The sequence below is a fragment of the Myotis nattereri genome (genome assembly GCF_964212035.1).
Source record: "Myotis nattereri genome assembly, chromosome: 5".
Taxonomy (NCBI): domain Eukaryota; kingdom Metazoa; phylum Chordata; class Mammalia; order Chiroptera; family Vespertilionidae; genus Myotis; species Myotis nattereri.
This window is the reverse complement of record NC_138080.1, coordinates 84,919,208-84,934,056: the sequence shown is the minus strand read 5'-3', so window position 1 is coordinate 84,934,056 and position 14,849 is coordinate 84,919,208. Positions and strand designations below refer to the sequence as shown.

At 38.4% G+C, this 14,849-nt stretch overlaps 1 protein-coding gene across 2 annotated transcripts; it reads left to right on the top strand.

Annotated features, from left to right (window-relative positions):
- Nucleotides 1–1,282: 1,282 nt before the first annotated feature.
- On the top strand, nucleotides 1,283–13,735 carry YIPF5 (Yip1 domain family member 5). 2 transcript variants are annotated; one of them, XM_081093225.1, is made up of 6 exons: nucleotides 1,283–1,393; nucleotides 1,947–2,066; nucleotides 7,909–8,031; nucleotides 8,871–9,016; nucleotides 10,833–11,014; nucleotides 12,755–13,735. In XM_081093225.1, the coding sequence occupies exons 2-6, from the start codon at nucleotides 2,033–2,035 to the stop codon at nucleotides 12,915–12,917; spliced, it is 648 nt and encodes a 215-aa protein (XP_080949351.1). In that variant the 5' UTR covers nucleotides 1,283–1,393; nucleotides 1,947–2,032; the 3' UTR covers nucleotides 12,918–13,735. The 2 variants fall into 2 exon arrangements, with proteins under 2 accessions (XP_080949351.1, XP_080949350.1); XM_081093224.1 differs by having other exon boundaries at nucleotides 1,293–1,393; nucleotides 7,859–8,031.
- The last annotated feature ends 1,114 nt before the right edge of the window (nucleotides 13,736–14,849 follow it).

The following is a 14,849-nucleotide window of genomic DNA, read 5'->3' as shown; positions in this document are numbered from 1 at the left end:
TATAAATCCTGAAGACAGTTCTGCTCATTGATTAATGCCATGGCATTTGGAGTTCGTGTAGTTAGGATTTCTCCACTTTGAAAAAGTGATTTAACACAGCAGCCACAGCAATCTTTGCCTTTCTTTCTTTCTCTCTTTTTTCTTTCTCTCTCTCTTTTTTTTTAAAGAAAATAGTCAATGCCACTCATTAGTTCATAACCTTCAGTAGTTTCCCTTTTCTTTTAGAACCAACGCCAGAATCCAACAAGACAAGGTATCCTGGCGCTTGCCTTAGCTCAGCTCACCACTAATGTGGCTCCCGCACTGGCTACTTCAATCACTCTTCCTTTAGACCAGTCATTTCCTGAGTCTGATGTTGTGACAAGGTGGGTGGGGGGATGCTAGAGGTCAGGGATGCTGCTAAACCTCCCACAGAGCACTGGGCTGCCCTCGACAACAAAGAATCATTTGGAGCAAAATATTAACAGTACAGAGGTTGAGAAACCCTGATTTACAGCTTTCCCCACACCATGTTTGCTCTAATCCCAGGCCTTGCACAGCCTGAAATATTCATGCTCTTCTCTTCCCCTCTTTCTTCCTTCTCTTTTCCCGTTTTCCCTAATTAACTCCTGGTCACTGTTTTGACCACTTTCTTATTGTGGCTTTTCAGGTTCTTATCCCCAGATGATTGCTACACCCTCTCAAGGAATTATGAAGCACATAATACCGGTAACAATTTCACATGTATTTACATGTGTAATCCCCTCCCTCACCAACTCCATGTGAGCAGTACCATCTAGTCTAGCTTATATTCACCACAGTATCCACGGCATCCCCAGCAGTTCGCACAGCTGGCAGAGTTGTCCTGTAACATTGCATTCAATGTTATTAAAGGAACGTTTAACAACCTAGCTTATAATAGGAGAATAACAGAGTAACTACCTCATTAGGGTAAAGATAAATAACACACATAAACTCTTTAGCAGAGTGCCGGGATCACAGTAAGTCCACAGAGACCGAGGTTCGTTAGTTGGTGGACAGGAGACAGGCTCTCTCCGTCGCATTTCTACAGTTGCACCGGGGCAAACGCGACCTCTCCGAACTCTCCTCCCCGCAAACTGCGATCAACAGTTGCTGCGCCTGCGCTTTGCCGCCTCTACCGTTAACCAGGCTGCCGGAAGTATTTCTCCTCTTCTCATTGGTCCATATTGCGCATGCACGTATCACGTTCCCCGCCCACTGGTGTCCAACCAATGAGAGCAAAATCGGCCAACACGGCTGCGCGAGCGGGGCGTGCCCCGGAAGCAGTTCTTTGGCCTGTGACACGTAGCAACCGGTGCCTCTTCAGGGTCCCAAGCGGAGTTCGGGCGATTATCGGGCGCCGCGGGAGCTACTGCCGCCGCCTTGGCGTTTGGTGAGTGTCCCAGGCCCGTGGCACTGCTCGGCTTCTCCCCACCTCTGGGCGGCGCGGCTTGTGGCCGCCTTTCGGCACCGTCGGGTCCTTTTCCTCAAACCCTCGCTCCCTTGCAAGTCCTGGCTGTGACGCGGCCTCTGCACCAAAGGCGCGGCCTCCCAGGAGTCTGCACTTTCCTGGAAGTCCCCGGCCTTATGTTGCGAGGAGGCAGCCGCATTGTCCGTTGTAAATCCCAGCCTCGAGATGAAAAAGGGTCCTTGTTGTTATTTTCCACCCAGCGGAGCCACTCCTCCCGCGACCCCGCCCCTAACCCAGGGTCTATCAGGTCCTTGAAGTGGACGTGCCTTCCCTGGCCTGGACTTAGAGACTAAACGTTTCCTTAGCCGCCCCTGTCCCCCCGCCCCGCTCCAGCCCACCCTCCAAATGCTGCTTCGCAACATTTCAGAAGAACTGTTTGCTGCCTTTGGGGGCCGTTTGCTTGAGCAAAGTGTCAGGAACGAATTCGGTAGGATCTTGAGCATAAGCAGCCTTTCCCATTTCTCTCCTATTGCAGATCGTTTGCAATGTCAGGCTTTGATAACTTAAACACGGATTTCTACCAGACAAGTTACAGCATCGACGACCAGTCACAGCAGTCCTATGATTATGGAGGAAGTGGAGGACCCTATAACAAGTAACTTTTCAAGTTTGGCCATTTATTTACTCAAGGTCTCGGTGAAGCCATATGCCCAGAATGTTTGGTTCTGCCCGAAACTGAACTTGTCTCCGCTGCTCAGGAATCTGATTTTTCATAATCTTCCTTTCCTCGGGAGAGAACTGTGACACTAGTTTGGGTTTGAAGGGTTTGCCCTATTCAGAGTCTGGTATCTTGTGCAAAATCTTCAGGTGCGATGTAGGTGGACAAGTAGATTGTTGAAGGGCTTTCTCTATTCACAGAATTGCTACGTCATTTAAGATATGGTTAGGCCTTCAGGTACTTAGAAGATAGGCTATTTAGCCTACGGGAACACTTAAAAATTAAAAGCTTTTGGTGGCTTTTTAAATAATTAAAATACTCCAACTTTCACACTTTATCAACATTAATTGAAGTGCTAGTAACACTAGTAAGCTTCCCATTATGAATCATCAGGTGATTTTCACTTAGCAATTGATAGTCATCTTTGTTACTACTTAGACTAAAAGCTTGTCACACAAGTTGCCAGTTGCATTTTGAAGAGAGGGACTCAAAGCCTTTCAGCCCTGAACTGTTAAAAGAATGCTTTCTTAATAATTCCCGGCATTTGTGACAAAAATAACTGAAGGTTTTCTATCAGTTTCCTCTAGGACATCATATCCTTAGTTTCTTAGGACCTTAAGGATAATCTTACCAGACTCCTAGCCAGTGAAGGAATTTCCTGTATCAGGAAATTTTTCAAGATGATCTGGGATTCCTTTGAGAATCTAATAAAAACTGTGGGCCTCTTTCTGAGAAATATGTGCATGCACTGAAATATCCACATGTGCATATGACTTCAGACAGTTGATGTGTTATCTGATGTTCATCTGCGAGCCATGAATTAAAAACCTCATGAAGACTAGCCCAGGATGAGAGCAAGGGAAGATGGTGTATCCAGTCTGAGAGAAACATGTAGCACTAGAATGTGTTTCTTTGAATTGATAAATCTGAATGGAAGGGCCCAAAATATTAAATAAACCAAGGAAGAAACAAATGCAGCTTCATAGACTGGCCTGTTATGGGTAGGCTATACTTTTTGCAACCTGTAGACCTCTTGAATCTGTTTATTTTGATATAGTCTAAGTCCCTCCCCCCCTACACACACACACACACACACCAAAAAACTTTACATAGTGAACCCATAATGGGAGTGAGCATGTAAAGAATTCTCTCTGTGAGTCACTTTTGTTTCTGTTAAATTCTCAAATTACATATCATTGAGGATATATCTTTTTTGTTCAGTCAATAGGACAGAATCAGAAAAGTCCTGCTGTGAAATTTTTATTCATTTATTTACCTAAATATATATATTTTGCACTTGTTCTATGTGTGAGGGCAAGTGAATGTAAGATTAGCCAGATTGCAGCTATAGAACTTTGGAAAACCTCTATATGCAAGCCTGTTTTTAACCAAATTATATGTATTGGTGTTTGGACTCAGCAGAATTATGCCATTTAGGTTTCAACCTCCTGGGTTTATCTGTCTCTGCCTTTCTTTCCTGTCCTGTTCATATTTGCATTACTTTAACCCTTTGAGTGCCAACCAATATCCTAGGAACTATGCTAAAATTGCCAAGGCATTTTTGCTGATTTTACAGCAGTTTAGGAAAAAAAACTGAATCGCAAGTAAGTGAAGTTACATATTCAAAAACTTAGGGAAACCTTTACTACATTTGTTTTCATCTTTGACATATATTGTTTGCTGATTGTATCATGAAATACTAGTAGAAAAAAAAATTTGAATAAGTGCTCCTGGCAATTTTGGCGAAAGACAGGAGGAGCGTGATCGCGTTCCCTGGCACTCTAGGGGTTAAGGTGTAACTATCATTCCACTTTACCTCTCATTTCAGTTTTTCAGAGCAGTTTTAGATATTCTACTGCTAACTATTCTCACAATTTCATTCCAACCAAATTATGTACCATTGCTCCAATACTAGTAAAGAAGTTTTGGTCCAGGTGCTTACATAACCATTACTGCCAGCTAATGAATACGAGTTTATAGGTGACGCTTAGGAAAACAAGAATCCTAAAGTTTTTTTAGTAATAACTGTGTTTCTCAGCTTTATTTAAAAATAAAAACTGGCCTCTTCTACTTAATGTACCTTTAATTAAATCTATAACCTAATGACATTTTATTTATTTATTTATTTATTTATTTTATTTTATTTTTTTTTCCTGATCAAGCCTCAAACTTTATTCTCACAGCGGCAGGATATATTCCTAATGACATTTTAAATGTCCACCTCAGTTTATCAAATAATACTTTGTTTTGGTAACAAAGATCAGCTGATAACATATCTATTGATGAAAATATAAATTTGAATAACATATTACTTGGATTGTCTTCAACTTTGACTTATTTATTATTATAGTTTTGCGTTTTCCCTATGAAGTCGGCTTTAACATTTTGCATAGCTTTTTCTATGGATACTTTCTAAATATAATATATTAATTAAAAATAACAAATAAAAATAAAGCTTATTTAATCTTAATCTGTTGAGTTTTATGAATGTCATTTTTGGCCAGGACCCACATTCTAGATAGGCCTCTAAGACATGTAGTAATACCATACATATTTTTTTTTTTTTTTAAGTATTGAAAGCGCCTAAGTTTTTATCTTTGACTTAACTGGTAATACCTTTATATACTGTCTGCGGATTTTCATGAACTTAAGTAGCCAACCCAGTATGTTAAAAGGCTTTGTCTTTGCTGTTGATTATGAGTGCTAAACAGGTTTACTTTCTGCTGTTTCTCCTGTTGTAAAAGTGTTGATCCACAAAGATCATGTCTACCATACTATATTTTAGATTAAAGCTTGCAGAGGCGAGTCAGGAATTTTTCTGACCAGGCTCTACAAGCAAAAGGAAATGATACTTCATGATATTGTCATTCTCACCTTGATCTTGAAGAAGGAATGGTGGTGCATCTTTGAAACTGTCATTTGTTTGCAGTATTTCTCTTTCTTACATGAAATTTATGGGTTTATATCAGTGTTTTGTAGAATGAAGTCCCAACGGGTTCCTTGAGACCTTTCAGAGAGTTTTTAAGGTCAAAACTGTTTTTATAACAATACTAAGACATATACCTTTTTAGGTGTGTTGACTTTTGCACAGATGTTGCAAAAGCAATGCTCAGTAAAACTGCTGGTACCCAAATATGAATTAGGACAAAGGCATCAAACCATTCTAATAATCATTGTATTCTTCATTGCCACACACTTGTTAGGGAGTGGGGGAACCAACTTTATTTAATGATGCCCTTGATGAAGGAGTAAGAATTATATCCTGACCCTTGAGTACACATATTTTTAAAGTATTTTGTGTGATAAAATGGGAAACAGTCATAAAGCACTTCTATTTCATACTGAAGTACAATGATTATCTCTTGGAAAGGTCCCTGTGCAATTTGAGTCTCAAGCTGAATCAGCTGCTTTTCCATGGAAACCATTTTTATTGGAAAGAACAACTGATAGACAAACTGTGGCTATTCAGACTTAAGTGTTTTGACAGATATTTTCCAAAAAATGAATGAAATGAGCCTGTTACTTCAAGGAAAATAATTGACAATATGTGTGGCCAGTGATCAAATTACTGTTTTCAGGCAAAAATGAAGATTTTGTAAAACTTGTATCCATCACCATGAATTTGTCAGCTTCCCAGTAATTAACTATTTTTTTCTGATGAGAGCCGTGGTGACATTAACAAATGTGATTTTTATATTTATATTATATTAGAGGCCCGGTGCACCCCTCTGCCTGCCTGATTGCCCCTAACCACTCACCTGCCTGTCTGAATTTGTGCACAGGTGGTGTCGGCCAGCCCTCTCTGATAGGGGCCAATCAGGCTGGCAAACTGCAGGGGGAGCGGGGAGGTTTAGGGGGGTGCGAAGGGCCCGCCCCCTGGCCGAACTCCTGGTAGAGGGGACAATTTGCATATTAGCCTTTTATTATATAGGATACAGGGTGGGGCAAAAGTAGGTTTACAGTTGTGAGTTTGGGGAACAGTTTATTCTTATTTCTAATTATTTATTAATTACTAGAGGCCTGGTGCACAAACGGAAGGGGGTCCCTCAGTCCGGCCTGTACCCTCTCGCAATCTGGGACTGCTGGCTCCTAATTGCTTGCCTGCCTACCTGCCTGATCGCCCCTAACCCCTCTGCCTGCCTGCCTGCCTGATTGCCCTAACCCAGTGGTTGGTAAACTGCGGCTCACAAGCCACATGTGGCTCTGTGGCCCCTTGAGTGTGGCTCTTCCACAAAATACTGACTTCTGCGCATGGGCCACGAAGTTTCAATCGCACTGTACATGTGCGCCCACATGTGGTATTTTGTGGAAGAGCCACACTCAAGGGGCCAAAGAGCCACATGTGGCTCGAGAGCCACAGTTTGCCAACAACTGCCCTAACTGCCTCTGCCTGCCTGCCTGATCACCCCTAACTGCTCACCTACATGCCTGATCATCCCAACAGCCTCTGCCTCGGGCCCCACCACTGTGGCTTCATCTGGAAGGTCATTCGGCTGTCTAATTAGCAAATTACGCTTTTATTATTATAGATTATATTTTCCATATGAACAGCTATAAACCTATATTTGCCCCACCTTGTATGATTTATATTAAATGTCAATATTTAGAACATCTACATAACTCAGTAGAGTACTAATATTTTCTAAGGTGAAAGATTTATGTGATCTGAAGAGAAATGAGAGTATACTAATATTTTCTAAATGGCCAGTGCATGATGTTACAAAATCACACATGATTAAAGAATGAATCCTTTCAAAGTATAAGAGAACAGATTAATGTATTCTAATACAACAGAGTACAAAACATCATTAGTATTGTTTCAATTTCCATGTTTCAACAAATTTAAAAGTCTACCACTTTGCTTTGAATTTTGATATAATATGAAAAGGAATATTCTTGATAATATCTTAAAAATACTCTATTTTCCAACTGCAAGTCTACAACACTGGATTTTCTTCAGATACTTCAGCTAAAACAATATATCACAACAGATTGAGTGTAGAAGCAGATAAAATAAATTTTAGCTGCCTTCTCTTAAACCAGACAGACATAAATGAGATTGTTAAAAATAAAATACAGTGCCACTTTACTCACCCATAGTCTTAGACATAGCTATCTTTATATACAGACAGTCCTGGGGTTACATAGGACTTGATGTACATCATTTCGTGGGTACGTCGCCATCTCCCATTTATTTATAAAAAAAAGTCCCGTCATTTTGATGTATGTACATACGTGCTTTATGTTTTTTATTATTTATTTACCACAAGTAAAGGTCAAGTAATTTTTATCTTTCTTTTAAATTTTTTTTACTGTTTCACTTCATTACTGCTGTGCATGTGCTCCATGTGAGTGACGTAGGTGCTTATGTAAGTAGGTTCCGTCACATCATAGGAATGGATCTCCGATGTAACCCGAGGACCTACTGTATCATAAAATAGAACAGATTTTAAGTTTTCATTTGTGAACTTCCTACTGTTTAGAAGTTAGTTTGTAAAATGCTTAAGTGCTGCGTAAGGGTGTGTTGGCATCAGAAACCTTCTCTATAAAACATAGACAATTTATTGTTGGTGATCAGTTTGATCTTAGTAATTATTTCAACCTCCATTTGTAAAAACTGGCGAGGGAGATGTCCTAGGAATCACATAACTAAGATTCGCTAGCTGTCAGAGATACTAGCTGTTAGGAGTGACATAATTTTGGGAAATGTAACTTATTTTGATTTACAGACAGTATGCTGGCTATGACTATTCGCAACAAGGTCGCTATGTCCCTCCAGAAATGATACAGCCACAACAGCCTTACACCGGGCAGATTTTCCAGCCAACTCAGACCTTTACTCCGACTACACCACAGCCCTTCTATGGAAACAGCTTTGAGGATGAGCCGCCTTTATTGGAAGGTCAGATTGGTTGCAACACTTGATAGTATTTTATAGTATTTAGCTGGTTAGTAAAATAAATCTGTTTAGAGAAGTTGTCTTTTCTTTTAAAAGAATAATGTTTTAGAAAAAGGTTTCTGCTAAGTGATCCATTTTGAACAGATTATATATGAAACCTCATTGTGTCAGAAGGGACCAGATTTTTAATTTTTATAAAGTGATAATAAAGTATGTCAGTATATTAGCATTGACTTTTACTTCATATTGATTAAATTCTATCTGTGGAAGATGTTAAAGGAAATGGCATGGCATTGATTATTCTACGTGAAAATAAGCTGACAGAACTCGTAACATCACTGAAAAGTATGGTGGTTTTCAAATTGTATTCCAAAATCCATAAAGCAGTAGTTCTGGACATTTCTTTGGGGACAGGGGGAATTTGATACCCTTTGAAAATATAATGAAAGTTATGAATACACTTGCCAGAAAAATGAACAAATAAAGACATAGTTTTGTGTACAATATCATGGGGACTTCAGGTATTCCTGAAGCCCCAGATTAAAGACACCTTGCTTTTAAATTTGTCCATATAATTTTTGCTATGCAGTCATAGCTTAGAGTGTCTGTTTCATCATATTCATATCCTTTTCCAGCACAAAACCAGAAATTGGTTATTTGTGGGATAAGCACCTACTCAGGAAGGACTGGTATTGAGGACTTACCAAAATAGTATTATTGGTATTGCTAGATGCTCTTTTAATGCTGGGTGTTTCATTTTGTCTCCTGTTCTAACATAGATTCTGGTAAACTAATGTTATATCACAAATCCTAATTGATTTCCTTATTTTCTTTTCTTTTAGAATTAGGTATCAATTTTGACCACATCTGGCAAAAAACACTAACAGTGTTACATCCGTTAAAAGTAGCAGATGGCAGCATCATGAATGAGACTGATTTGGCAGGACCCATGGTTTTTTGCCTTGCCTTTGGAGCCACATTATTACTGGTAAGATTTTAGTTTCAGCTCTCAGTGTGAGATTAAAGAATTCTCTCAATGTTCTACCAAGAATGCTTACACATCAAATCTTTGTTGTGTTCTGAATAGTATTGACTTGCCTGAATTGATACCTATTCATCATATCTCCATGGATAATAAATATAGCATATACCATTTCTTGTTCCAGTAAGTGATCCAATTATTAGGGGAAAACAAACAAAAATAAATAAATAAATAATGTGTAGCTTTGTTCCTTCATAAGAATCGCTTCTTACTTTTCAGAGATTGATAAAAAAAATTTAGCCTATTGCTCTTTTATTTATTTCCAGACTTTGGATAGTGTTTCCTTGGGATACTGGTGGTTATTTTTCTATATATTATTTTGATTTTTAATGAATGGAAACATTAAAGAATAAGTTTTAGTTCCTATCTCCCACCTCCCTAAGAATGTTAAAACATACTGAAAATGAAAAGTTATAATTAATATTTGTTTTATATTTCAAACGTGTCTGAATTAAGAGAGAGAAATGATGTGATGAATAGAAGATGTAGTTTTTAGTCAGCAGCTAGGCATGAACTCAGTACTCCTACTCTGTCCTTGAGCTCTGATAGATAATTCTGTGCTTTCCACCTAATAAGATTGTGAGAACACATTGAAAATTTTGAAACACTGTGCAAGTATGAGGGATTATTATTACTACATGAACAAATTTACCAATGAACTCAGCTGAGCTCTTTCAAACTCCTACATGTTTAATCAAGTATTTACAAATAAATATTTAGTCTAACAAAAATTTCAAGGATTTTCCCATTTAGCATAATTTATAGAGGCATTCTTGCAATTGAATTTTATATGTCAAAAATCTTAAAAAATTAGGAACTTTTGAAGGTTTCTTTGAAGACTGATTTTAATGATAATGTGACCTGAATACAATGATACAATGGTTGTTCACATAGCTTGACTAATGGTACTGTAACTGCAATTTACCTAGCTGTTACTGTCTTAATTTTTTGTTTGTTTGTTTATTTTTGGTCAAAGGACTTATAAATCAACAATTTAGAAAAAGAAAGAAAATAGTGCCTCTATTATATTCCTCTTGCCTCATTATTCAGTTTACTTTTCTTCTCCCCTTCCTACAGAACCTTGGCTTCCTGCTTTTACTCTGGCTTTCATCCCCTAGCTCCTCTAACACATATAAAAAGAATGATGAAATTATTTCCACTGTTAAGAAGATTATGGCTGTATCTGCCAATGAGAATAAATTGCTTTGGAGCAGTGTCAGTGGAATTGGGTTTTTAAAAATGATATTAGCTTTCCATTTGTCTCTGTAGTCTTTGCTTAAAATCAGCCAGATATCTTTTTAGAAATGTACTACTTCAGGTTGCTATACCAAAATTTTGTATCTATTTGTTGAATTCTATGCCAAGCTCAAATACTAACTGGAAAATGAAAAACCAAATATTGGGAGGTGTATAGTTTAAACTTCTTGTATGTGTGTGTGTTTTAATTTGTTTGCTTGTTTTTTAGAAGGAGGGGAAGAGAGAAAGAGAAAGATCAATGTTAGAGAGAAACATTGATCAGTTGTCTCCCATATTCACCCTGACCAGGGACCAACCCCACAACCTGGGCATGTGCCCAGACCAGGAATCAGATGTGAAAGCTAATCTGTTCCATGTTTTACTTCTCTTTATAAAGAGTTAGGTACCTCTTTAGATTTTGATGCTCATAAATTATGAAATGAGGCCAAAAAGTTATGTTATGTTATGTTATTTATTTATTTATTTATTTTTGCCCTTTGACCTATAATCTTTTCTTTATCCTTAGGCTGGCAAAATCCAGTTTGGCTATGTATATGGGATCAGTGCAATTGGATGTCTAGGAATGTTTTGTTTATTAAACTTGATGAGTATGACGGGTGTTTCATTTGGTTGTGTGGCAAGTGTCCTTGGATATTGTCTTCTTCCCATGATCCTACTTTCCAGCTTTGCAGTGATATTTTCTTTGCAGTAAGTATGATCTTTATTTTGGGTATTGATTTACCAATTCTGTGTAATAGGGTTTACCTCACTATCAGTTTGAGATAAATCACTGACTCTGACTGCGGTCTGCTACATGCTTTTTTCATTGATAAGGAAACTGAGAATACATTTTAAAACATTTTATACCATCTCTGCTTTGACCTGTGATAAAGAATTTAACTAGTTTTGTGTTCACTTACCAGTGTCTATAAATAATTAAATAGTGGTGATTGTGAAAGTAAATATTAAATTTAGCATGGAAAAGGTTAATTTGTTAAAAATTATATTTACTTTCTCTCTGATATCTTTAGACTATGTCTGATTTTTTTGAAGATGTTGAGCATGTGCTAAGTGAGTGAATAATGAACATATACTCTCTTTTTGGCAGTGTTTTAACTGAAAATGAAACATTTTTTTTTTAGCACAAGGCTATTATTAGCCTACTAGAGGCCCTGTGCACAAATTCGTGCATCGGTGGTGTCCCTCGGCCTGGCCGACGATTGGGGCCATTGCCCAGTCCAGATCAGGCGGCTGGCCATGGGGAGGTACCAAGGAAAGTTGGCCAGCTACAGGAGGTTGGCTGTGGGAGTGCACTGACCACTAGAGGGCAGCTCCTGCATTGAGCATCTGCCCCCTGGTTGTCAGTGCGCATCAAAGCTACTGGCTGGTCATCCAGTCATAAAGGTCGCTTAGGCCTTCATATATATAGATCATATTCTCAGATGTACTTGTAAGCAGCTTTAAATGTGTGTAATTTTTAGATAATAATTTAGGAAAGGTTAAAAAGTAAAGTGTAAAAGTTCCTTCTCATGGCCAGTGGGCAGGTAATCTCAGCAGTTCAAGCTCCTCCTTGTGGCCGGTGTTGGACAGGACTAGTGAGCAACCTTTGTTTCACTTAGTAAGTTACAATGGAGCTTTAAGAGAAGAGCATCTGTCAACTAGTTGATACCAGAGATTTGGCAAGATGATGGCTTTATTCCTCCTTTGGATAAAAACACTTGAGTTTTCAGTATAGATCAGCTGTGGGCAAACTACGGCCCGCGGGCCAGATCCGGCCCGTTTGAAATGAATAAAACTAAAAAAAAAAAAAAAGACTGTACCCTTTTATGTAATGATGTTTACTTTGAATTTATATCAGTTCACACAAACACTCCATCCATGCTTTTGTTCCGGCCCTCCGGTCCAGTTGAAGAACCCATTGTGGCCCTCGAGTCAAAAAGTTAGCCCACCCCTGGTGTAGACATTGCTTCATTCTTCTCACTTGTTAAGACTGATATATTTATATTTGAATTCTACAGAAGATATTTTCTACTTAAAACAGTGTTTTCCAACTAGGGATGACTTTGCTTCCAGGGGACATTTGGCAATACATGGAGACAATTTTGGTCACAACTGTTGGGGACAAGGGATGCGACTAAACATTCTCACAATGCACAGAACAGTCCCTACAACAAGAGTATATCTTGTCAGTAGTGCCGAGATTGAGAAACCCTGTGCTAAAAGGAGCAAAATGTATTCATAAATGAACTGTTTATCACATACTTAATTTATCCTCCTTGAATTCACTGCAAAGTACATTTGAACATGGTGGGGGGGGGTCTTGATTATTTCTACAGATGTCTACATGTGGATTTAAAATATTTTTTTAAAAGACTTGCTTACATAACTAATCTCGTCTACTGTCTTTTTTCGCCCTCTTTTTGTTTTGTTTTTTCTTCTTGGTTACAGAGGAATGGTAGGAATCATTCTCACTGCTGGAATTATTGGATGGTGTAGTTTTTCTGCTTCCAAAATTTTTATTTCTGCATTAGCCATGGAAGGACAGCAACTTCTAGTAGCATATCCTTGTGCTTTGTTATACGGAGTCTTTGCCCTAATTTCTGTTTTTTGAACTGAATTTATCTGGAATGTGGACATCATTGGGCCAAATACACAAAAAGGACTTCGAACTCTTAAACCGGACCAGCAAACTGCTACAGTGGAACTCTCACGCAGGTCTAACATTTAACTATTGAAGCAGTGGATGTAAACATGGATCTTTTGTTCATTTTTATAGAACTTTGGAATACTAGACTGGATTTACCTGCAGAGTGATTAGCTTTAAGTGTTTGTGCTTATACAAATAAGAAGTGCTATTTCTTCCCTGTTCCTGCAGCCTTTGAAAAACAACTTTTTTCCTTAAATTATATTATGGTGTTTTTGATAGAATTTTTATCAACTGTGGGAAACTAACCACAGAGCTGATAATCTTTTTTAGAAACAACCCAGTCATAGTAAAGAAGATACAAGACTTACTGCAAAATATTTTTCCAAATAATTAGGAAAGAAAAATCACCTGTATTCTCAAGTTGGATGCACTTCAAGCAAAAAACTAATCGCGATATAGAGTTCATGAGTTTGCACTTCAAAAATTTGACATTCCTTTCAGTTATCTCATGGAAGTTTTGCTAAAATTCAACGATATGGAAATTCAGAGTCTGCCTTATTGTAGACGTGCGATGCAACCACCTGTTTAGATATTAGCATTAACTAGACCATAGTGACGTAGACTGGCCACATTAATGCTTATAGTTGGATCTCCATGTTTCCCAGGAAAAAGAAAATCGCTAACCTTTTTTGAAAAAAATATTTAAAATGTCACAGTTTCAGTATTGCAGTTATCAATGTAAAATGCATTTGATGCTTATTAAAATTTTCCCAATGAATTTTAACTGTGTTGTCAAGTTTACTTTTACTAAACTACTATTCTTGGCGTCTCATTTTCTTTACGTAGGGTCTGATTTTCATGTATAGTCCCAATTTATCCTAAGCTTTAAGAATAAAAATCACCTAGTACATGATCAGAAAGAAAAGATTTAATGAGAAGCAATTTACTTGGAGTTACAACATTATTTCTTTGTATTAAACATGGTTAATATTGTCATGTTCTCTTGCAAGATAATCTCTAAGAAACACTAAATCTTGCATATGGATCATAGGCTTTTTCTGAAGAAATGGCCTCAGTAGTTCAGTTATTGTTACGAGAAAGGTGCTAGATGGAGAGGAAAATGTTTCTTTTTAAAAAAGAGATTTTCAGACTAAAAAGAAATTCCAAGCGGACATAGTTATGGCTCTTTTTTAGAGCTGGCTTTCAATAATAAAAGGTGGTAAAGATAATAAAACATTTCTTAAAGAAGATGATTTTTTTTTTTTATCTCTGGAGTCATATTAATATGTTTTCTTCATTAACTTAATGACCTTAAGAAATATACTCAGTAATAATTGGTTTATGGCTGGGTTTTCAAATTTACAAATTTGTTTCAGAATAAATTTTTTTAATTGATTTTTTTTTTTTTTTTTAGAGACAGGAAGGGTGGGAGGAGAGAGAAATATTGATCAGTTGCCTCCCACCAGGAATCAAACCCACAATCTTTTGGTGTACAGTACAATACTCCCAATGGACTGAGCAACACCAGCCAAGGCTAGAATAATATTTTCTACTAGATAGATAGGTCTGGCCTGTGGAGATCAGTGGGCCTTCGTGCTGCCGTAGCCCAGCCTTACCCACCAGCCTGTTGGGCTCCAGCCCACTGCCCCTTCCATCCCGCACAGCACAAAGCAGAGCACAAAGCGCCAGGTGGCTAGGGAGGAGCCCAAGCCCAGGCCGGGTGCTGTGCTGCTCCCGCTCATCCTAGCCCTGCGGCACCTGACACCACCGCTCGGTAGGCTTCACTGCAGCTCCACTGCGTTCTCCCCGTGCCCATCCTAGGGTGATACTGGTGAGGAAGCTACGGGTTTGTGCCCAGTCAGTCCAGATGCCAGTCCCGATCCTGGTCCTGGTCCA